The 23,028-nt window shown below is 39.6% G+C and overlaps 1 protein-coding gene across 1 annotated transcript in view; it reads left to right on the forward strand.

The window, feature by feature from the left end:
- Window positions 1–963: 963 nt before the first annotated feature.
- The window catches only part of klhdc8b (kelch domain containing 8B), a 53,399-nt gene continuing 31,334 nt past the window's right edge, over window positions 964–23,028 (forward strand). Inside the window, exons 1-2 of the mRNA XM_061057317.1 lie at window positions 964–1,974; window positions 9,127–9,351. Coding sequence (XP_060913300.1) covers window positions 1,836–1,974; window positions 9,127–9,351 — 364 coding nt within the window. The 5' untranslated portion in view covers window positions 964–1,835. The remainder of the gene's footprint in view (window positions 1,975–9,126; window positions 9,352–23,028) is intronic.

Consider the following 23,028-nt stretch of genomic DNA (forward strand, 5'->3'; position numbering starts at 1 on the left):
TAATTAATTCAAAATCAATGCCCTCTCAAGGCCGTTTTGACAGTATGCTAATTACATTTTACACCCATGAACCCTCATTAACATTTAGAATGACCTATACAGTTATACAACCTTTCTCATTAAACACTGCTGTTTCTTAGAATTATTCAAATATTTTTTAAATAGATACCCATTTCAGAAGATGAAAACGAGAAAATCACTTGACTTTATTTATCGCTATGTTAACAATGTGAAATTTGTCTTTTTTCTTCTTTATTGTGTGATTTTTAGATGAACCGAAACCTCCTGTGTTGAAAAATGAAGCCAACATGACGTGCAAAAATCTGCATTTCTTAAATCGCCAACTTGAGAATGGCTCCAATAACACCCAAATTAAAATGCATATTCCTGGTTTAACTGCTGAATAGCTCATGACTCAGTTTGCACACACTTTGCAGGTTTGACTTTTTTTTTTAATCAATCACCCATTTTTGATTTATTTAGGGTAAGAGTTATGAATGATTGGGGTGTAGCTGAACTGACTGACAGGCGGCTCGCCATAGCTGTTTTCTAAGGGCTTTACGTTTTTCTCAACTCCACCTTTTTGCCTTTTTCTAGACCGACCGAAAGTCAGTGTGAGACAGCTTTTCCAATATGGCAACCGTAACATTGCCAACTTGCGCAACATTTTGCATTAATTTCGTGTCATGCAATTGACTTTCTATGTACTTTGGTTGCACGACAAATTAAGTGTGCTTTTGGTGTGTGCAGCTTTAGAGCTTCAGAGACCAATCAATGTAGATTATTATTATGCAATTAAAAAAAAATATAAATAAACTAGTGGAAATACAAACCAGCTTTGCTCCTTCCTGGTTAAGTGTGACCCTTTGCAGTTACAGTGTTTGTGTCTGAACCCACTGAGCTCCAGGTATGGATTAGATTTTTTAAAAATCTAAAAACAGGAGTTTCCACGGATATTTTTCTTCATTCCTGCCCCGTCTCGTCTCTCCACAGGTGTTGCCCTGCACATTTTCTGTTACAAGTGTCCTTGCTGAGTCGATTCTTTTTTTAAATTGGATTCAGGCGTAACTGCTCAACTTTGCAGAAATCCCTCTCATGCTGAGCAGCACTTGGAGTGACAGATTTATTATTGCTCTATTCTTCACAGTTTAAGTCACAGCTCTGTGGATCTGTCATCTGTCAGGGTGACTGAGATACTCTCTCTCCTCCCTCCGTGTCTCACTTCCTCTCCTTGACATAACTGAGAATGTTGACGGGCTTTTAAAAGATAATGTTGCCCTTTCTCCTCTTCTCCTCGTGTTTCCTCTTCCTTAGTCCTCCCCTCTTATGATTTCTCCTCCTTTCTCCCTTTGTTTCTTGTTTCCTCCCTCTCCCTCTTTTTTTTCTCGCCCCTGTGCTTCTGCAGAATCACAGGGTTTGCTTGCTCAGCACTTTTCTTTTCCTCTCTTCCTTCCTCTTGCTGCTCTGAATATTGTAATGACACTGCAGTCGCCGGGAATGTTTACGTCAGTCCCTGTGTTAAAGTCATTTGAGGGTCATCTGAAAGTTTCTCGGTCCATGGGCATAAATATTGGATAAGACAGATAGTGGACCAGAAATGGCGGAACAAAAAGGGCACCAGGATGCATCTTAGTCTGGCTGCTGGCAGAGGTGTTGGCAGCATTTTAAAAATTCACTAACCTCCCATTAACCTTACACCAAGTTGGAGAGCAAATGTCTATCGACCGCTTTGTTGTGCCAGGAAAGTAAATTATAATAAGCTCTTTGAAAGCTGTTAATACACAGTGTGTCTGTGTTGTGTGTCTGCAGATGGAAAGGTGTACGTGTTTGGAGGTATGGGAGCCGACACGACACCTCAGGCTCTGGTGAGGGTTTACGACGCAGAGAAGGACCAATGGCAGCCGTTGACCTCAATGCCAACACCTCGGTACGGAGCCACACCCTTCGTAAGAGGAAACAAAATCTTCTTGATGGGTAAGAAACCAAATCATCTCATTTTTTTTTTTTTTTCAATGTTTAATTCACTATGACACTTTGTAGTTTCCAGTTTTTAAAAGCCATCCCACCTATTAAAATAAATTCTGCCTGAGATAAACTCCTGCACAACACTCTTAGCGAAAATTTCGACCATCATCTGCTTTGTATGAATGTGTTTGAATGGGATTAGTTACTTCTGATGGTCACTTTACATAGCAGCCATCAGTGTCAATGGGTGTGAATGTGTGACCTCCGGTATAAAAGTGCTTTGAGTAGTCAGAAATCTAGCAAAGCGCTATACAAGCTCAAGTCCATTTCCCATTCACTCCATGATTCATGTGTTAATGTTTGTTACATTGCCTCTCAGTGTTCCTCCTCTGCTCTGCTAATCTGGTGCACACAGCGCCACGGGAGCTTGAACCCAGGCTGCCCGCATTGAAGACTATATTGTCTGTACATTGGACTCGACCTTACCGCTAGGCCATTGGCGCAAATTATACCTTTTTTTTTTTTTTGCATCAAATAACTGATTAAATTAAACTTTTCAGAAAAAAAAGCACACAAATCAGCGTGATAATATCAAACCATCCAGACAGAATCTGGGTGGAGAATATTTAAATTTCTCATGTATTTTAATTTTATAGTTTAAAGCCCAATGTGCTTTTCAACCTCTTTTGCACCTTGGAATCACACTCAGAGAGATCTAAAGTGAGAGTGACAGGAAGTTAGTCATTCTACCTAAAACTTGTGATGAACTCCGTCCAGTCCAACTTCTTAACGATTTTATCCATCTGTTTTAACAGTGAGCTGTGTGTGAAGAGATTTACAGTGTTACGTTTTCAGATCGACATCTTTGAGCTCCATGTCTTTATTTTCCTGGTTTTACAGGAGTGAGAGGAACTGATAGAAAATAAAAATGTGACTCACAGGTCCAAGGAGTCATTCAGTCTTGGTTCAGTATTGATCGAGCGAACAGAGTTGGAGTTAAAAGCTGCTCTGTTGGAAAGGAAAGGGAACGTTTGTTTAGTACAGGTGCTGTTTCTTTCTTTCAGAGCAAGATTGACACCCATACAGACGCTGCTTTGTGTTTTTATTGTGCCTCATTGGGGGGGGGGGGGGGGGGGGGGGGGTTGTTATTGCTCAATGACACTTGGTCAGAATTTTACACCACTGCTGGGAGAGAAATTGGACTCATAGGGCAGACTGTGATCATTTTATTCCACTGAAGATGCATCTTGCCAAGAGATGAAATCGTTTCACTACACCATACAAGCAACAATTGACATTCAGCAGACAGTAGCTGTAATCTCCAAACAGCAGGAGCTTTGTTGACACAATTTGAGAAAAACAAAAAGGAGAAAAGCTCTCAAAGTAGATTGCATCTTTTGAGAATGTAAGAGTGAAGGAATTGGACAGACTTTTTGTCAAGCACTTGCTGTCACTGATTGTGTAAGGATTGGAGGTGCCTGATTGTAGCTGGTGAAGCTAGGGCCCATGCCGTTCAATAAAGACATATGAGAGGAATCATTGCATGCATATATAACTGCGCTGCCTATGTCGGAGTGCAAATGCTACATAGACGGCACTTAGTAAACCAGGAAACGTGCAAAAGTGTATGGGAACAGTTGATGAAGTACTGCACATGTTTGTCCAAGCATAAACTAATTCTGTGATTCCACTGATAAGAACCCACATGAATATAAAAAGTGATATATTGTTGTCAAAAATTAAGATTTATTTTAACCGTTTTCATGAACCCCTACAGAAGTAATTGTTTTTATCATCATTACAACCTCAAAGCAGACAGAGCGGCACATAATCTGGGCATAAGAAAGTCTTTATTGATGTGTATCCTAAACTTTAAAATACTGACATTCTAAATCTAAATGATCATTTATTTTGTTTAACAATTTAATTGTTTTTAAATCAGAGCATCTCCATTGTCCCTTTACACATTAACACACTAGATAAATGTTGTTAAAGGTAAATGTTTCCCCTCTATGTCTATCAGTTTACAAAATAAAAGCTTGACATTTTAGTAAGTACATTTCCTTTCTGTCTTTCAAAGAGTCTTGGAAATTGACAATCCTGAGAAGTTGCTCAGAACGTGTAGAGATTACATGAACTCACCGTTTGAACACATAGTCTGGCAGACGTTATCTCACTGAATGTCAAATTGGTCGTTTTTCTATCGTTGAGCTTTAGAGATGCTGATTGGTGTTTTTTATTTTATTTTTAACTTCTGGAAGAGCAAGGTTAGCTGTTTTTGAGTCCTCGACTGAACAGCTACAAGTTAACAGTTGCTTGCTTTACGTATGATTGTTCAATGTAGCCTAGATATTGGAGCAAAGAAGGATATTTGTAAAACCATACAAAGATTCATATAAACAGAGATTTCTCAACGATTTTGAACAAAAACTAGCTAAACATTTCAACCTAGCAAGTCTCATTTCTTAGCTTAGCACACATGAAGCTCTGGGTGAAGTGGTGTATGTGCCTTCACATTTGAGTTTGGGAAAAATAATTAAAATAGAATTAAAACTAAAACTAATCAATTAAAAAGAGCAGTTCCCCAAAACAACACATCCATAATGTGTCTGCAGACTAGCGAGCTAATTCATCATGGTGTGGCTGAAGCTAATGATGCCGGGCAAATCCATGGGACAAAGAGGGACGACGAGTGGAAAGTGCATCAACATGGGCAAAACAAGCACACAAGATTATACAAATGGGAGTTTAATCAAATTACAGCCCATCACACACAGAGCTGTGAGCAATGTCCAAACATAATAATGTGATTTCCACGCTGTTTGTTTCATAATTGGAGATCCATGTCATTATTCGTCTTTCTGTCTCTCTCTCTCTTTATCTCTGTCACGTTTTGTAATGTTTTGTCTGTTTACTTGTACTTGAAAAAGTTTTTACTGTAAATTGCCTCCTCCGCTGCTCCCTCCTCGAGGGGTTTGAATCAGTTGTTGCCTGAAACCTCTTTGATAAATTCTTTGTGTTCCCAGTCAGCAGCAGCAGACTCACTAGCATATGATGAAACTCATCAGAGCTCGTATGGCTTTGAATCTCTTGGGTGTCTCTGTGTGTGAATGCAATTTAAATCAAAGATGTTGCTGCAGTGTCAGGGTTTGTAGGCAGCAGACAAGAGCAGCTGAAAAAAAATGTTTTCAGTAAGTCAGGGATGATTACATTTTAATTTCCTGAAACATAAAGTTTGGTGTATAAACAGAACTTGAGCTCATATATCTAGAACTTGCTGCACAAGGTATCTTGCCGACACAACACAAATTGCTCTTAGAGCAATCAACATCTGCAAGGCGGGGGGGCATGCTGCATTTCAGTCAAACACAGGCTGTAGTTAAGGGAAGAGCTCCCAAGATGCACTGTCATCGTGCTTTTAAAAAAAGTTATATGACAGTTTATCTTTTTCTTATTTGCCTCTGCTCCATCCTGGATGTGAAAGTTACACCCATGTGCAACTTAAACAGGGCTTAAGTTCAACTAGTGCACAGGGTACAAGTTTAAGTCGGTCTTCAGTTTGAACTGTCAGACTAAACGTTAAATGAAGGTGTACGCTCAGCTAATAAACTCTGCTCCAGGCCACTTAGATCGTCTGACATAGGCCTCCTGGTTCCCTTAGGCCAATTAAAGCCTGATTTTTGAGTCGCAAGACCTGGGGCCGGTGTTTCGGTTCAATGAGTGACCCTGTGTAAACTGTTGATTTCGACTGAGTGTGCCTGTGGCTGTATTTGTATTTGTTTAGTTGTTTCATTCAATACCTATGTGATCAGTATATCTGACATTATATTAAAACATTACAAAAAGAGGCATTTGCAAGGACAGTTTCCATTTAAAAAAAAGATCCTTTAACTACCACATCTATCGACACATTCGGCTGAAAGTCACCAGTTAACAGGATCACTCATTAAACTGACACACTTGGACCGTTTCATCCATTCATGGAATAAAACATGAATGAACCGGGATGCTGACTGTGTGTGTACTGATGTGTTCATCGGTCATCAGCTGCCTGAGCTGATCTGATGTCACTTTTTATTACTGATGTTTGTTATGCGAGTTCTGAACCTCCTGGAGTATGGCCATTTTTGTAGTTTTCATCCCACACATCAGGGATGCCTAAGCCTTCTGCTGTGCCCTCCAGTAACTACCATGTATACAGCAGTGCAGTTTGATTTGAATTGATTTATTTAATAGGGACAATGCAATTTAACATAGTTTCAATACAAAGCATGAAACTGATGTGCTGCAGAAAGAGTATATAGCTATTGCTCATTTCCAACTCGTGTCCCCAGTTGGGCCTTTGTGTAAACAACCATAATAAAAAGTCACGTATATTTACAATTACGCTCATTACACAGCCGGTCGTGCAAGGACCCTCACAAGACTGCGGGCAGCCCCCTCCCTCTGCACGTTGTACACTTACAGTGTGAATGCAGAAGCCTAACTCTTATCACTCATCACAATATCATCTCTGAGGCTTTTGTGACCTATTATTTAGCAAATAAGACAAAAAGGATCCATCTTATTTTCAAAGCACACACTAAAAGATAAACGCACCCAAAGTGTTCCAGTGCTGTTTGCATGTGTTCCAATGGGCCATTATGCATACCTGTTCATTTTAAAATTGGTCCCTTTATAGCTAATTGAACCTTCCAGTAAAACACATTGAATTCACACACCAACAACACTAACAGCCCCACACACACAGTGAGATGAGTTCTGTCTGTAAACAGCAGCACAGTAAGGTTGTCAAGCACATATTTCCAGGTGATCATGACAACATTTGCTCCTTTGTGTGTAATCTTTTTTTTAATTTAAGATTCTAAGATAAGATGACCCCTCCCAGCTCATTGTCTGTATTTGGTTAAAAGTGAATTCTGTCCGCCCACATTACTGAAGGTGCTGACAGCTTTCCTCCACAACCAGCCGGATAACAAGAGCAAATCACAGTGATCTGCAAAACCTCATGAGTGTGTTTGTGCTGAAAGATATTCAGTACATTTTGTGAGATGTACTTTCAGACGGGGCAGATGGCAGTGGCAGGTGATGTGCATTCATGCTGCTATCAGAGGTCTGCAATCCATCCTCTGTGATATCACCCCCTTTTTTCACTCAGGCAACTCAAAGCACTCTTTCACAAACCACTTTTCCATCAACTGTGAGTCAATGAAGTTGATAGTTGATAGTTACACATAACTGGATGACACAGGAAATTAAATTCAGTTTTTTGACATTTACAAACTTTGTCAGAAAGTTTTAGACTCGTAGCACTTTCTGTTCCTCCCCACCTTCTGTTACTGCTCTAAAAAAACGAATTTAATACATGATCTGCTACTGCTCGCCCTCTTTCCAACCATGTTGACTGTCTCTAACAAGAACAAGCTGTCCCGTACAAACGCACACTATGCTTCTAAATTAATTGCTAAAGCTGAATCCAAACCTCTGATCTCAATTCGCGCCAATTCATAACAAATGTTATCTCGAGACACTTTACAAAAGAGCATGTAATAGACCTTACCCTTTGTGATCATATTTGACAAAAGAGCAGGTTACATGGTACAGGAAGATTTACAGACAGAGACATATGATGTGAGTGCAGAGAGAGAGAGAGAGATTCTACACCTGCGTTGTGCACTCCATAAATTTTAGTCCACACCGCTGTTTCAAGTTCAAGATATTCAAGCTTTAACATTGCCTGATGTACTGGTAGACTACTAGAACAGAGAGTGAATTAGCTTAGCATCAAAACAAAAGGCAGGGGTAAGAACTGCAACCTGTTCCAGTACAGATATGGAAAAAAAGATGCACAATGAAGATGAGTCAGCTAACACCGTTTGTCACTGCACAGAGTAAGGTAGGATGAGTCTGTAGTGTCTAATAACTTGAACAGAACAAAGTGCCTTCTGTCCGTAGCTTATCAAACTTCTTATTCAAACATATGTATATATTTCTTTGAAATGTCCAATCAGACGTCATTGTCCTTTTGTTTCCATGTTTATTCCTCCCTCAGTTCTCTTCATTACTTACATTTCACAGGATGTCTTATCAGTGCTGAGTTGAGTTTGGTGCTGACTGATTATGGGCTTCTTATCAAGGAGTAAATGATGCAGCATCACGTCATGGACTATTTAAGTACCACTGAATGTGAGCTCCATTAAATTGTGTGCAGAATATATACTGCATACATGACTTCTGTTTGAATGAGAATTTTTGGGGTCTATCGGAACTGAACATTTCTACTTCAATGAACACATCCTTTAGCAGGATTTTTCGTCTTTCTCTCACATGTCTCTGGCTCTAATGCTTCCCACTCGCTTCGACTCTTTGTCTCGCTATCGCCATCGATCTCCGCGACACCCCCGCCCACTCCGGTTGACCCTCTTCCACTTTCTTCTCTCCCTCCTCCACATTATCCTATCTTTTTCCTGTTTTACTCTTTGCACATTTTCTCCCTGTCATCGTCCCATTTAGTCTTTTTAGCCTCTTTCTTCTTCACCATCTGTTTGTGTATTCCTCTCAGGTTCTCCTCCTTCCCTTTCCTCTTCGTCCCCTTGTTTTTTTTCCCCACCCTAAAGACCCCTCTTACATCATCCCCCTCACTGACATGAGACTCCCCTCTCCTCCATTTTCTGTATAATCCACATTGTTATTGCTGCAATTTGCCCCCTCTCTCATCACTTTGCCTTCCCCTTGTACGTCTTTCACAAGGTTAAGTTGTGATTTGTGGAAGTAAACAACTTGTAAGTGTCCTAGGGGAGCACCCTGCTGCTGTGCTGCGCTCTCACTCCAAAATGAAAAGTGGTCCGGTGCTCGTCTGCACGCTCACCAGACTCTGATGTTAATACCCAGGAAACTTTGTGACAGGAGCAGGGGATTAGAAAAAGCACTAAAGGAAGCAGGGTTTTTGAAACAAGGACAAACAATGTCACATCTTTATTGTACATGTTAATATTCCTCAAAATGTATATCGCTTATTAGACGTTATTCATGTTAGAAAACACTAAATGTGCTGCTGTGATGGAGCAGGTTTTTACAGCTTTTTTTTCCCCAGGAGATTTTGACAGATAAGCAGTAAAAACCCGATTGTGTTAAGACAAGAACATTTCATCCTTCCTGCAGGTGGTCGACAGGGAAAGTTGCCGGTGACGGCGCTGGAGGCTTTTGACCTGGAGACGAAGAGCTGGACACGTTACCCCTGCATCCCGAGCCGGAGGGCCTTCTCCTGCTGTGCCACAAATGAGCGAAGCCTCTTCAGCCTGGGGGGCCTCCAGCAACCAGGACCACATAACTTCTACTCCAGACCTCACTTTGTCAGCACCATGGAGGAGTATGATCTAGATCAAGGTAAGTGGGGAATGAACAATACAGTCATTAGTTAATAGTTACCTGATTCTTTTAAAGCAGAACTCAAGGGCGAGCTGCAAATCTGCATGGAGCTTTCTTATGAGTTGTTGCACAAGTTGGGCTTGTACAGCAAAACTTTTTTTTTCAAAGTCGCTGGCCCATTTTAATTTGGGGCTGACCAACTGTCTCTTCCTTATGGGCAATTATATCAATCACCATGCCTGTGTCCTGAGGCTCTGCCTGCACTTTTTCAATTGTGATGAAGCAACATCATTTCAGAACTAACAGAGCGAGCTGTTGACTGTTGTTCACTTATTAATTAGCAACAGCATCCATTTCTGTTTTGTCCTTTTTAGATCTTGTCCAGTCTCAGTTTTGTGGAGTGCATGTGTAATGTGTAATGATTTAGATTTATTTATGTGGATACATTTATACATATAAGCAGCCTTGATTGCACCCCATATTATGGTTGATTTATGTTTCTGAATTTTTTCTCACAGTGTCACCCCTGGGCCATTAAAATGAATTTAGATCATGATTTGTTCTGTGCTAAAAATCCCTCTCTCATTTGAGGAGATTTTACAATAGTAAGTCTGATCGTATCGAAGCTGATGTTGATGCAGATAGAAACAAATTCCTCCTTCCTTCAGTGGTTTTTAATGAAGAGATATTCCTAGCTTGAAATGCTGTTTCATATTCGGCTGTGGCTCAGTTGGTAGAGTAGGTCGTCTCTTAACCGGAAGGTCGGGGGTTCGATCCCCAGCTCCTGTAGCCACATGTTCGATACGACCTCGGGCAAGACACTTAACTCCAAGACCTCCTGGCGTATACATACTGATGGTCACTTTACATAGCAGCCTCTGCCTTCAGTGAGTGAATGTGTAGTGACTTGACAAGCTCAAGCCCATTACCATAAAACACAAGTGATCAATTCATGTATGAAATGTGGTTGATAACTTGCCTGCTGATTCAGGAGGAAAAAAAATTTGTTGGGGCGCCGAGTGATTAGGCTGCACGCCCAATGAACAGAGGCTGTAGTCCTCATAGCGGGTGGCTTGTGTTCAACTCTGACCTGTGGCCCCTTTCCCTCATATCATTCCACACTCTCTCTCCCGAATCTCCAACTCTATCCACTGGCCTACCTCTACAATAAATCTTTGTTAGTTTAAAGAGTCCCTCAGCTGCTCTCTACATTTGAGTGATATGAACAAGTTGTACTCACACGCTCTGTTTTTCTGACCTGTGAATGCACCCTGAGGGAGCTGCATTAGCACCCAAACAAAATGAATGGTTATCCGTGAACAGGTAGATTTCAGCTATGATAAGCTTTAATTATCCAGCACTATTATTTAGTACTTCTGTGCTTGCATCTCTTCATCTGCTCCAAATCCCACTTTCAGCACCATGAACAGAGAACACTGCGCCTCAGTCTAATATCAAGCTGTAATTATGTTCATAATGATCTCCAATTTGAGATTCCACGGTTTCATCTGCTCTGTGAATCAGTCTATTCAAATGAACTTCTCTTGATTTCCTTTTTTTCAGAGCAATTTTATGCAGAAATTTTAATGAAAGCCTCTGCAAAAAAAAAGAAAGAGAATTTGCCAGGTGGCCGTCACTGATGGCACTGTGACCATGACAGCTCCAATAAAACAAGTTTTGTTTAAAAATTTAAAAAAACACAGTTGATCACTTTAAAGCCTTCATCATGATTGAACGATTCTAGCAGAGGATTTTATCCAAAGCTACAGACATCTGAGAATAAGTAAAACACATGCGAGGATGAAGAGAGGAGAATTAATAAATTGAAACTTAACACAGTGTATCATCATCAACAGCTACATTGACAGCTGTGTTAATTTTGGAGTAACAAAACAGCAACAAAACCATCATAAATGTTATTATCATCATCAATATCATTATGTACTGTAGGTGTTCATGAAAGAGCTGGGTCTTTAGCTTGATCTGGAGACATTGTTTAATATCATTACCATGATGATAAATAAAGCTTTACCATTTACTTATTGTAACCCAAAGAATTTTTCTAACCTAAACCTAACCGAGCAAATTTGAAACACTTTTGCAAGCGCTAAGACAAATTTACAAGTGGCAGAACACTTTTAGCAGTCCCCAAATCAATTCACAAAAACGACAGAATCTTGACCGAAAGGGACTGTACCAAATGCAGGAAGTCACCAAGAAGTTCAAATATGGTCCTTCCGTCTCATTGGTCTCCTTTAAAAGTTTGACAGACCGTCCACACGAAAAGCAAAACTGAGTAATCTGGCTCAGATGAGTTCCCCAAAACGGGCAAAACATCTTCCTGTAACCACAAACTCTGTATCACTTCATATCACTGTTTGTCTTGTCTTTCCACCTAAACAAACAAAATGACCGACTCAATCACTTCCTGCATTTGGTACATCCCCTCTCCGTCAAGATTCTGTCGTTTGTAAATTTGTTTGGGGACTGCTAAAAGTGTTCTGCCACTTGTAAATTTGTCTCAGCGATTGTGAAAGTGTTTGACATCTTGTAAACTTGTAAATGTTTTTCAAAATGTACATCTGTCTTACATTTGTTGAAAGGGAAGGGTTTTGTGCCATTTTGGCTAGTTTTAATGAATGGAAATTCCACTACCGCAAAAAGACGAATCTCTGCTCAGGGTATATTTAACCCTTTGCAGGTCCTTTGAGAATTACACAATATCTCACAGTGTCTTCTTTGCACAGATTAAGCACCTTCATAATCCCCACAATCCTTTGTGAATTTTCCTGACTTTAGCATACAATGTTATGTGGAATTTATGTGTAAAATCAAACTAACCTCCACACATTCATACTAACAGTGCAACTCTTTCACTTACTCCATGCCTGTCAGTTTGAAATGCAGCATTTTGATTTATCCCCTTTGCTTTCCTGAATCCTCTCTGTCAGGTTTAATGCGTTGGGCTTTGATGGATAATGGCCTTTTTTTTTTCAACTATCAGGCCTCCTTCTTAACGCATCTTTGAGAAAGAGCGCAGACTTGAAAGCAAAGTTAATGCAACATTGCCTGTGTGAGCCTTAAGTGTGAACTCAGCAGTGTTGCACAGCTTGTGTGTTTGTGTGTCTATTACAACAATACGAGCAACCAGATAGAAACACAATGGAAGCACATTGTAGAGCTGCTGTGGCAAACATGCAAGAAAACATTTTTCTCTCACAATTAGGGAGAAAAACTGAAACATTTTCATTTATTTGGAGCTGTGTTTGTCTCCTGAAAGAATGGAGGACCAATATTATCTTATTTTGGTCTCCTCAACTCACTAATTAGTTTATATTTGACACATTTTATATATATTTATGTATTGTATTTGATATTTGATATTTTTTAATTTATTTGAGACTTTTGCAATCTATTAAATTAACTTTTTACTGTTGAATTTACTATTCACTATCATTCTACATATTATACATATGATGTAATTTACCACCCAATACCATATTATTTCTGATATTCTGCTTTTACTGCTCTCTTTTTACAGTTATACTAGATTGAATGTTTATTTTGTATTTTCCCTACAATATACAGCTTATATCATATCATATACATTGTATTTGATTCACTGTGTTACACCATACTTCAACATACAGAAACATCACACTATTGCACTGCTGTTAGCATAACTAGCTTCTTTTAAGCATATATCACATTAACTGTACTTTAATGTTAAACCTGTCATATATACCTTAACTAATCCTTATTTTCTTTGTATTAACTCTTTTGCATATTTTGCCTACTAGATCCTGGTAAAGATGAAAGTTATTCACAAAGTGTCTTAGCCCTTAAGCGAGCTCCTAAGGTGTGTTAGGAGTAGTGAGCGGGACTTTAAGAGGTTTAAGAGTCTCTCAAGCGGAGGAGAAAATGGAGAAATGTTCTTCAAACACTACATGAAGAATCTTTTTGACTCATTTACTCTATTATCAATTATTTATGCAGACATTTCAATCCATTTCTGAGTTTTTTGAGGTAGCCTACATAGTGAGACATGCATGTTGAGTTTCTCTACGTGTGGTTACCTCCACAGGTGTATCCAATCACTAATTAAGGCTCTTAACCTGCTGATGTAACTGTCAGCATGTGAAGAAGCTGCTGTACCAGTAGGCATGGGATTTCAAACATTTTGTAAACTGTATACTTTTGAAGTACGCCTTAGAAATGATCAAACAGATGTTGATTTCATAATTCACAATTACTTTACACAATGTCTGATTCTATGATTCACTTTATTTCTCTTTTTTTTTGGTTAACCAATCGCAGCTTCTGAAAAAATGTGTCATACCTAGCAACGGGGTCAACCACGCCTCCTCACTAAGATAAAAGTTAATGTCTCTTCCTCTCCAGAGTTGCCCTGAGATTGTTCCTAAATCTCTCCTAGACTACAAATCCTTGCTAGGATTTTTTTTAAACTAAGTTAGGAACTCTCTGAGAGGATTCTCAGAGTGTTTGTGAATACGGGCCCTGTCCTTTTTCTTTTAGACTAGCAGATAAAGATATATTTTACTATTTTTCCTAGGTTCATCATAACTAACCATCCCATTAAACATTATAGTTACATCAAAGATGGCATCCTTAAATGCATACAATGAATTCCTGAAGAAATCCTCAGGATGATGATGTGCTTACTGTGAGCTGACGTCAAACTGTACGTAAGAAAGGAACACAAGAAGCTATCATCTCCACAAAACAGTTACTAATGGATCCTGTCTGGTAATATCTGATAACTGCATCCATTATGTAAGCAAAAATAGTTCTGTGTATATGAGGAAACATCTGAGATCTGTGGTTAAAGAAAATCTGTAACTGATATAATTCCTGTTAATCTTGTCATCTTCTTACTTTATAGCTTCAGTTTATACTTAGATGTCCTTTAGATACCATAAAACACTGAACGCTTTCTTCTATATGTTCAACACACATTGGACATACAGTATGTATTAATGCGTGAAGTGTTTCACATGTAGCATGTGGGAGGGTTGACATTTTACATGCATATCAGCCGGACTTGATCCCTGGGTGCCTGTGTCTTGTACCTGAACCTATGTGTGTGCAGTGTATGTGTGTTCATGTGTTTCACATGTGTTTCAGTGTGTGTGACTAATTTCCCTGTCTCATTGTTTTTGCTGGGGTTTGGTGTTCCATTTCCGCAACTGTCTCTTTCATTTCTGTTCCTTTGTGTGTGTGTCTTGTCGGTGTCACCCTCACAGAGATCAAAGATCACACAAGCAGAGACACAAGTGAGTGTGGCATACAGCTAGCCTTCAAAGCAACAACATTAAAAGAAACAGCAGCATATGCAAATGCAATGTCCTCCTGAGGCTTCAGACAAAACATGGCGCTTCCCAGTGAGAGTATCACAGAGTGTAGGACAAGAGGAGGAGGACTGACAAAGACAGAGAAAACACTGCAAGTAGCTTTGTATTCAAACCGTTATTTCAGTGTTTATTTCTCATTGGATTTTGGTCAAGTTTATCCAAAAGTCTATCTTATGTTAGAGCTGTGCCTTTGTTGGCTTTGGGCAGCTAACTGTGTTTCTTGCCAACCTATTTATAAGTTAAGAAGAACATATAAATCAAATATCCTTATAGCAGAGAAACAAACTATACCATTGCTGACTTCTGATTTGGTTGACAGCATAGGCCGTTTCTCGAAGGCTTACTTCCCGTCCTCTCTGCTTTGCCGTGTCCAGGCACAAACAACAAGAGGTTGAACGTATCAGGGTCTGTGTCCACTGAAGTTTTATTTTTTTTGCATTGGCAGGGCCCACTACCTCAGTTTCAGAGCACTTCTCACTGATGCTTATTGTTGCTATGAAAGTTAACCTCCTTTTCCCTCTGTGAAGAAAGTAAGGTCTTTTTTAGATAGCTCAGTGTGTTTAATATTTACTTTTACTGCAGGAAATATCAACAAGAAAACTTGCAAACTATATGAAGGTACAGTGTCCTGGCATAAGCAGCCACTCTAAACCTGGAAATTGTACCATAGCAAAGATGAGTTCAATTTGTTTCTTCTCTGCCATTGTTGTTATTGAATAGCAAGCCAAGTAGACAGGTTAGCACACCTTCAGGCAATTATACTAGTCTGAAGATATGCTGGATCTGCCCCTGAATTAAACCTGTGATACTGGCTGTTAGGTTAGCTTGAACACACAACCCACAAACAAACCCCAACAACTCTAGGGAGATTCAAGGTTATTCAGCCAATCAAAGTCATATTTTGAACATTACTGTCCATGCTGGCAATCATTTATTTACTTGAGAACTCTAGCGATATTTTTGCCCTGAAGGCAAACATTGTTGTTTGTCTTGTCAGCTTACTAGTGCCTGTTTGCTGCCACTGACTGACTCCATTTAAACAGTTTCCTCATCCCTTGTGGTTTTATGTTGAACTGTGCATTGACCCATTAAACCATTGTGTCACCTGGTGTCACATTGGACAGGCACAGGACAAGGCAAAGCAAACTGAAAACCACTCACTCAAGCATTTCACCTTCAGTAACTTTTGTATAGGTTTGAACAAATGTTGTTGATTTTTATGCTTATTTTGTCAGATAGACTGAAGAGAATGTTTGGCATCTGACAGACCCTATTATTTAAATGCACAGCTGAAGAGAGACAGTTGGTATAGGGAGGAGAGCGTGGAATAGACATGCACCAAAGAGTGGAGGGTTGGAGTCAAGCCCGAGGTGATTTCTTTTTACATGGGGTGTCTGCTCTGTAACAGCCAAGCTAAACTGGCACCCCTGCTATCTGCTGTTTAAAGACATAATTGCTGTGACTTTTCTAGAAAGCCGCACCAATTCTCTCAGACCATGAATGTTGTGCTGCTGGCAAAAGGTCACAGTTTGACCCACATTCCACTCCATCCATTAACTTAATCCAATATGCTTTCTGCAGTTGCTGTGACATTTATTATTACTTAAGCCAATATTAGCAAGCTAGCCAAAGCTTGCATTCAGTAAATGCAATGGCTGGCATTCAGTCTTGCCTGGTACTGCATATTAACTTGAACATCAATGTCCAAATTGTTCTTAAAAATGTTGAATATTGTGTGTGTGTGTGTGTGTGTGTGTGTATGTGTGTGTGTGTTTGGGGGATTTAAACAAAATTAACATTATTAAAATGCTTTCATGAGATTTGTGTATGTTGGATTTGTTTGTGGAGTTCTGACGCCTGTTTAATGCAGATGACCTGAGCAGCATATGATGGCTGGGGAACAGAGCCTTCAAAATGCAGGCGTGAGCAGCCTTGCCCAGAGAATCAACAGACTAGGAGGCTTGTCTATTTTTTACCACAAGCCACACACAGATCTTTGTCAAAATAGACAGTAAAATGATATAATTAATTTAATTAAGAGAGGTGTGCCGCTAGGTTCACTTTTGGGACCCATGCTCTTCACTGTTTATATCGATAACATTATTTATTTGAAAGGTTGTCTTGCCAATCTCTATGCGAACCTTTTACTCTTTGCGAAAACCTCAGTATCTTTCTTGAGAATCATCTCATGCTGCACACGCTGGATCAGACCTGAGACTTTGAGGTGTACCTTCAGAAAATGTGTTAATGTGGGAAGAAGTGAGAAAAGTAATCCTCTGCTTTTTTTTACTGATCCTAACACACCATCCACAAGCAGTCAGCCATGAGAGGCCTGAGGCTAAAAAGTATGGAGCTTGCATCTCCAGATCGTGACAACCCTCTGGTTACCAGCTGTCATCTTACCAGACTGTTGTGCCATCCGGCCAGGGATTTGTAGTGCTCTGCTTCTTTAACCTCTGTGCTACATAACAATCAACTTGCCCGCCTTTCTTTTCTTTCTATGAGCTACCATAATATATTAGGCTTAAACAAGCCTTGTATGTAAATGTAAGGAGGGCTGTTGTGTGATTCTTCTCTCTAATAGAGGTTATAACCCTACAGACCTTTGTTAATACTGAGCGGGTTCATTAACTGTTCATTTTTGTACAGTCTCTGCAATGTTTTAATCATGCTGATTTGCATACAAATGTCCACATCAGCATTCAGTGCTGGAGAGAGGCAGAGCGGCATGCAGGGTTAATGGATGTTCTGGTCTATATTGTGAGTCATTTCTGTGTGGATGATACAGTAAGTTGTATTTAAAGAGGATGTTATAAGGTTTATACTCGGAGAAGATCACTTTATTATGCAAGATAAAGCAATAAAACAAGAGAGTTTTAGGAAATACATCTGTGAGCCTGCCTCGGTTCCTCCAGAAATCAATTAGCATTTTTATCTAAACATTTTATGTACTTTAGTATAGTTCTTTAAGCCTAAGTACATCTATTGTTTTGTTTTTAATGTTCTGAATGTGACGCAGTAGCATCCACAATCTCACTACTGAAAGAGGCGGTCAAACTAATTGACCTCCTGCTTAGCATGTATACTCTGTTTGCCCCTTTGTGGAGTTAATATCTATTTAACCAAGACTAACAATTAAAAAGAGAAAAAGAGGAACACAGATTGGGGAATTGGAGAGATTTCATTATTTTCTTAACAGCTTTGCTCTTGGGGGCTTTAATTATTATAGAGTAACTTGTAGCTGCTTGTGAGGTCTTTGGAAAATAACCCTCATTATGGCATTACTTTATACTGTTGCATGAGAAAATGACATTGGGTAAAATTTATTAATGGCATTTACTTGGAAGGAGCTGTCTGCTCTTCATCTATCAGCCAGTAAGATGAGCTTCTCCTTCCACCCTTGTCTGTTTTCTTGCGCTCTTTCACCTGTAACACAATTTCGATCATCACTTACGAGTGTTCCACTGCTCTTTCCTGCATAAAAATCCGAACCAGGTCATTGATTTGACATTCTCTGTCTCCTTTCTCATCTTAGAAGTCATAAAAGCAGCCGAGTATTTTAGAGTTCACAGTCGATAAAGCTTTAACTTCTCATTTATAGGACCTCCTTCTCAGAAATGTTGTGTCATTCAGGCAGTCGGGGCAGTGATGTTCTCTCATTCTTCATGTTTTGATTATTTCCCCCTTTTCATTCAGACTTCCCTCTGAATCTTTCCCTCTCTGCTTTCTCAGCCCTTAAGACTGGAGGTCGGCAAAGATAATCTGGGAAATTGAAGCCTTTAGAATTTATTTAAGAAGGTTAGAAGGATCTTGCAAACCGATCTGAGTACAACTCGATACTATTACTGAATACAAAGAACATGTAATCCCCCCACATGTCATTGGAGCACGTTCGGCAGCCTGAAACTTTCCTTAAAACAGGAATACTTTATTGGTATGTGGCATGGCCATCACACACACTATTCATAGCTTTCAGTCATGTGACTGGCGTGGAGGCCTTAAGGGCAAGAAGAGCTCAGGCTTGTTGAACACTGGGTGAAGTTGCAGCACATGGTTTGTTCATTTTCTCTTCAAAACAATGCATGTTACATCAACTGGCAACCACAGAAAAACTTAGATAATATGAAAAAAGGGCAAGTTTTTGGACAGTTTGGAGCCTCATACAGCAATCACAACACTATTTCAATCTCTAACAACAGAAAGTCCTGTCAGAACGTCACTGCTGATGTTTACATATTTTTAGTAGAGAATCCTTCCCCTTACACCACCACCAGGATAGAAGTCTATAAAAGTATGGTCAGCATGATTTTTTTGATGTGGCTTGGTCAATAATACTGCCAGTTGGAAAATGAAGGGCAAGAAAATTCTTCACCATCAGAGCATGAGTGCTAATTATGAGCTAGTTAACGTTACCTAAAGAATGTACCAGGATCCCTGTAAGATGTCACTTTCTGTCTGTTCTGGGTCAGTAGTGTTAATTAAAAGATAAAAGTATTGGGGCGCCAGATAGCCAAGAGGTTATGTTGCGCCCCCTATGTACAGAGGCTGTAGTCCTCGCTGCAGCAACCGTGGGTTTGAATCCGACTACGGCCCTTTTCTGCAGGTCATCCCCCACTCTTCATTCCCAACATATCCTGTCTCTCTTCAGCTGTCCTATCTTATAAAGGCAAACTGCATGTTCTTGTGTTCCCTCAAGGGACAGCGGAGCGTCTAATAACATCAGTCCACAATCTTGTGAATTTTTTCTTTTCACAGTTGTAGAAGTGTAACCCAGGCTTATTGTATCTCCTTGTCGGTTAGTGCATCCAATTGAGAAAACATCTGCCTATCATTCAATAAGCTAAAATAAAACTGGTTAAAACACATAGATCGAAACTGAAACAATCATCTTCTCTGTAATAATAATAATAATAATGCATTTTATTTCTGTAGTGTGCAGCGAGTCAGTGTGCAACATAATGTGAAAACTATGAATAGACATGGACATGTCAAGTCTGATCCATGTTGTATATGAGTGGTGATGATGATGGTAAATCCCTTTTATTATGAATCAAAATTGGCCTGAAGGGCGTTCACAAGCTGCTTGTATGCTTTCCATCATGATGCAGCCTTTTCTCAGGGTTGACAGATGTGCAATAGTTGTGACACAATATATGAACAATAGGCAATCACAGTGACAAATTTAATATTGATTTCAAACACGTATGAAGACTGAATCCACTGTTTTTGTTCAGTCTTCAGTGGGCCCACCATGTGAGGCCCTACTGTAGCCTGTTTTACTCCTTGCTGTGCAGATCTGATGTCTGAATGAGAAGCATATTTACCAAAACTTTGCAAAGCTTTCCAAAGATATCATTTGTTCTACCTTGGCCCTCTCTACGGCACTGCCTCCCCACTCTCCAGGTCCAACCTCAGCAGTCCTTCTTTGAAGTCTAGTTTATCCCGCTGACCTTCATACAAGAACAGACCACTGGCTACTTCCCACCGATAGATAATCTTCTTAGAGACTTCTGTAACCTCTGCAAGATAAAGTGTCCCCAGAAAGAAGTCGGCTCTGCCACTCCCTGAGGAGTTTGGGGTCTCACACATTTCTTTTTTTAAGTTGGACCAAAAGGTTCAAGTAGTTTTCTACATTCTCCTTGTACTTCTCCTTCAGGATATATGCCGATTTTTTCCAACAGTTTTCTTCACTTTGATGTCACGAGAGAGAGAGAGAGAGAGAGGATTGTTAAGATGAGGACTTCTTACTTTTAAGAGCTTGTTACTAGCTACATGTGGTTCTGCTCTGACACAGATTTCACATTTTTATCAGTTTGGTATACGCCAACTCAGTGGTGGAGAAGCTGACAAGAGGATTGTCCCAGAACTTCCACCAATACAACAGAAAATACTAGCACTGTCAAACGAATGATTCTTTGAAATCATTATTGCTAAAATTTCAACCGTAAATCTTGTTCAATCATATTTTTTAATCATATATTATTGATTATTATTATATTATTATATTTCAAAACAGTTTTTCTTATGCTTTTATTTTGAAATTGTGTACTTTTTAATCTAAGGGTACTTGATTTCTGGTTTGGATACAAACCTGCTTTTATTTTGAAAGAAAGTAATGAACTTCCGATAGATCGAAGATTACAACATAAACATAAAATAGTGAAAAGGGTAACGGAAAAAAGTGAAACGGTTGATGTCACAAGTTGGAAATTTTGACTCAAATACTGAGCTGTCCAGAGTTTTTTTAAATTGAAATTAGTAATTTAAAGCAGCAGTGGTATCATTCTTTTCCATTACTGTGACTACAGGGAGATGCTGCAGTGGCTCTACGGGGCCCCTAAAGGGACAAAATAGCACACAATTAATGCGATAAAAAAAACATTAATTTCAGACCTAATGGCATCACAATAATGCCCTTAAAACACATGTTGGAATGTCTAACTGATCTGAAAGGTATCATCCTCATTTACAATATAGGGGGACGTGGTATTTCTTAATACTTCACCTTTCAGTGTGTCTGGTCCCCGATGTGAACTTTATTTAAAGGACAAGTAATCATCAGCTCAGTTGAAGTGAGTGGGGTTTTTTTCAGGGTGTGTTAATGATGAGAAGATCAGCTTGTGAAATGTCAACTAAAAACAACCAATCTAAAGCAGATGTTCCCCTTTTTGTTGGTTTACCTTCCCTTGTCCTTCTTCTTTAATCTGTGTCATCCCTGTTCTATCATGTCCCCATCTGAACTGATGGTGATAATGACGCGCATTACCAAACACAGTCTCACCGTGTTTGTGCAGGCAACAGGTCATTGCGTTTATTTGTTTTCCTCATGCATGAGTTCCTCACCATACAGCATGGCGCTAAAGGTGTGATGCTGCAGACATATCAGTATGCAAATTGCTTTTGGATTCATGCTAATATATTCATGTATATTTAACTGAAGAGCTGCAAACAACCATCATTATGGTTGGAGCTGTTGGTCTGCCTGTTGTCTAGGAATGGAATAAATGACCAGCCTACTGTTCAGACTTTCATTGGTCTGGACATGTTGTTGCACACAGTCTATAAATAGTCCCTAAGGGATGCTGGGGACAACGTGTGCTTAAGGATGTGTGTGTGTACGCTGGTGTATGTGTTTTGAGTGGACATGAAGTTCAAGCAAAATAACTTCTTTGTTTGCCCAATATGATGATGTAAGGCTTCCTTGATTTCATTACAATGCAGATTTCCAGCTGTGGTCAACTGTCTGTGAGCATCTCAGAGGAGAGGCTGGATGGAGAAAAAGGAAAATGAATAGAAAATGTATTCATTTATGCTTTGCCATATGTTATGCTGAGGAGCTTGAAACCAAAGCTTGTGCCATCGTGAGCCGTTAACTGAGCATCTCTTCTGTCCTGCTGCATCTCTAACCACAGAATCCAGCTAATGATGGAGATTCTCACAATCCTGTTTGTGTGAGAGTTGGAATCGAAGAAAAACGGATCTAATGATGACTTGTGACATACTTGCTTTCAATTCAACGCTTGGACACACAACCAAACTGAGCACACATACACTAAGGGCCAGTAAATCAAGTCGACAGCAAGCAAACGACAGCAAAATTGGTAGAAAGAAAGAAAAGATCCTGGACTGAGAAAGAAGCCAATGGGGAAATTCAAACTGCAGTTCCAATGATTCCAAGAGCCTCACAAACCTCAGTGGGCTTCATATTAAATGTCCAAATGAACAGCTGAAGATAAACACAATTACAGCTTTTTTACAGCTAATGTTTCTATGACATCTGTGCTGGTTGAATGTTGTTAAAATTACCCATTTTCATTTAAAAATGCTTTGATTTAATAAGGAGTACTGTCACTTTGACTGACAGTTTGGAGCAGCGAGCTGTCTGCTTTTTGTCACCTTAATTCATTTGTTCACTGAACTTATCCTCTCTGTTTTGTTGGTGCAGCAGCAATTATAGATAAAACAGAACATGTTTCATAAAGCACTGCTTGTAATGTGAAAAATCTAAAACATGTAAGAGACACAGTTTAATGCAAGTATTACAAATATTCTGAGTAAGAAAAAAATACTGTGTCCAGCAGTGTCCATTGATTTATTGGTTGCACATCAGGATGGTTATCTAACCCCCAGCTTGTGCTGTGACCCGTGCTGCAGCAGAGCGCTGATCCGAAGCTGTGACATGAAGTGATCCTTCACTGTGAGGTTCAAGTGAAGCATCTCTGTCTGCAGGGAGCAGGTCCTGTGAAAAAGAAAAACAGAGGAGCTCAAGTTAACCTTATTCAATGGCCTGCTGGTGCTTTACCAGCCTTTTTACCTGTACTAA

This window comes from Labrus mixtus, chromosome 15 (genome assembly GCF_963584025.1).
Source record: "Labrus mixtus chromosome 15, fLabMix1.1, whole genome shotgun sequence".
Taxonomy (NCBI): domain Eukaryota; kingdom Metazoa; phylum Chordata; class Actinopteri; order Labriformes; family Labridae; genus Labrus; species Labrus mixtus.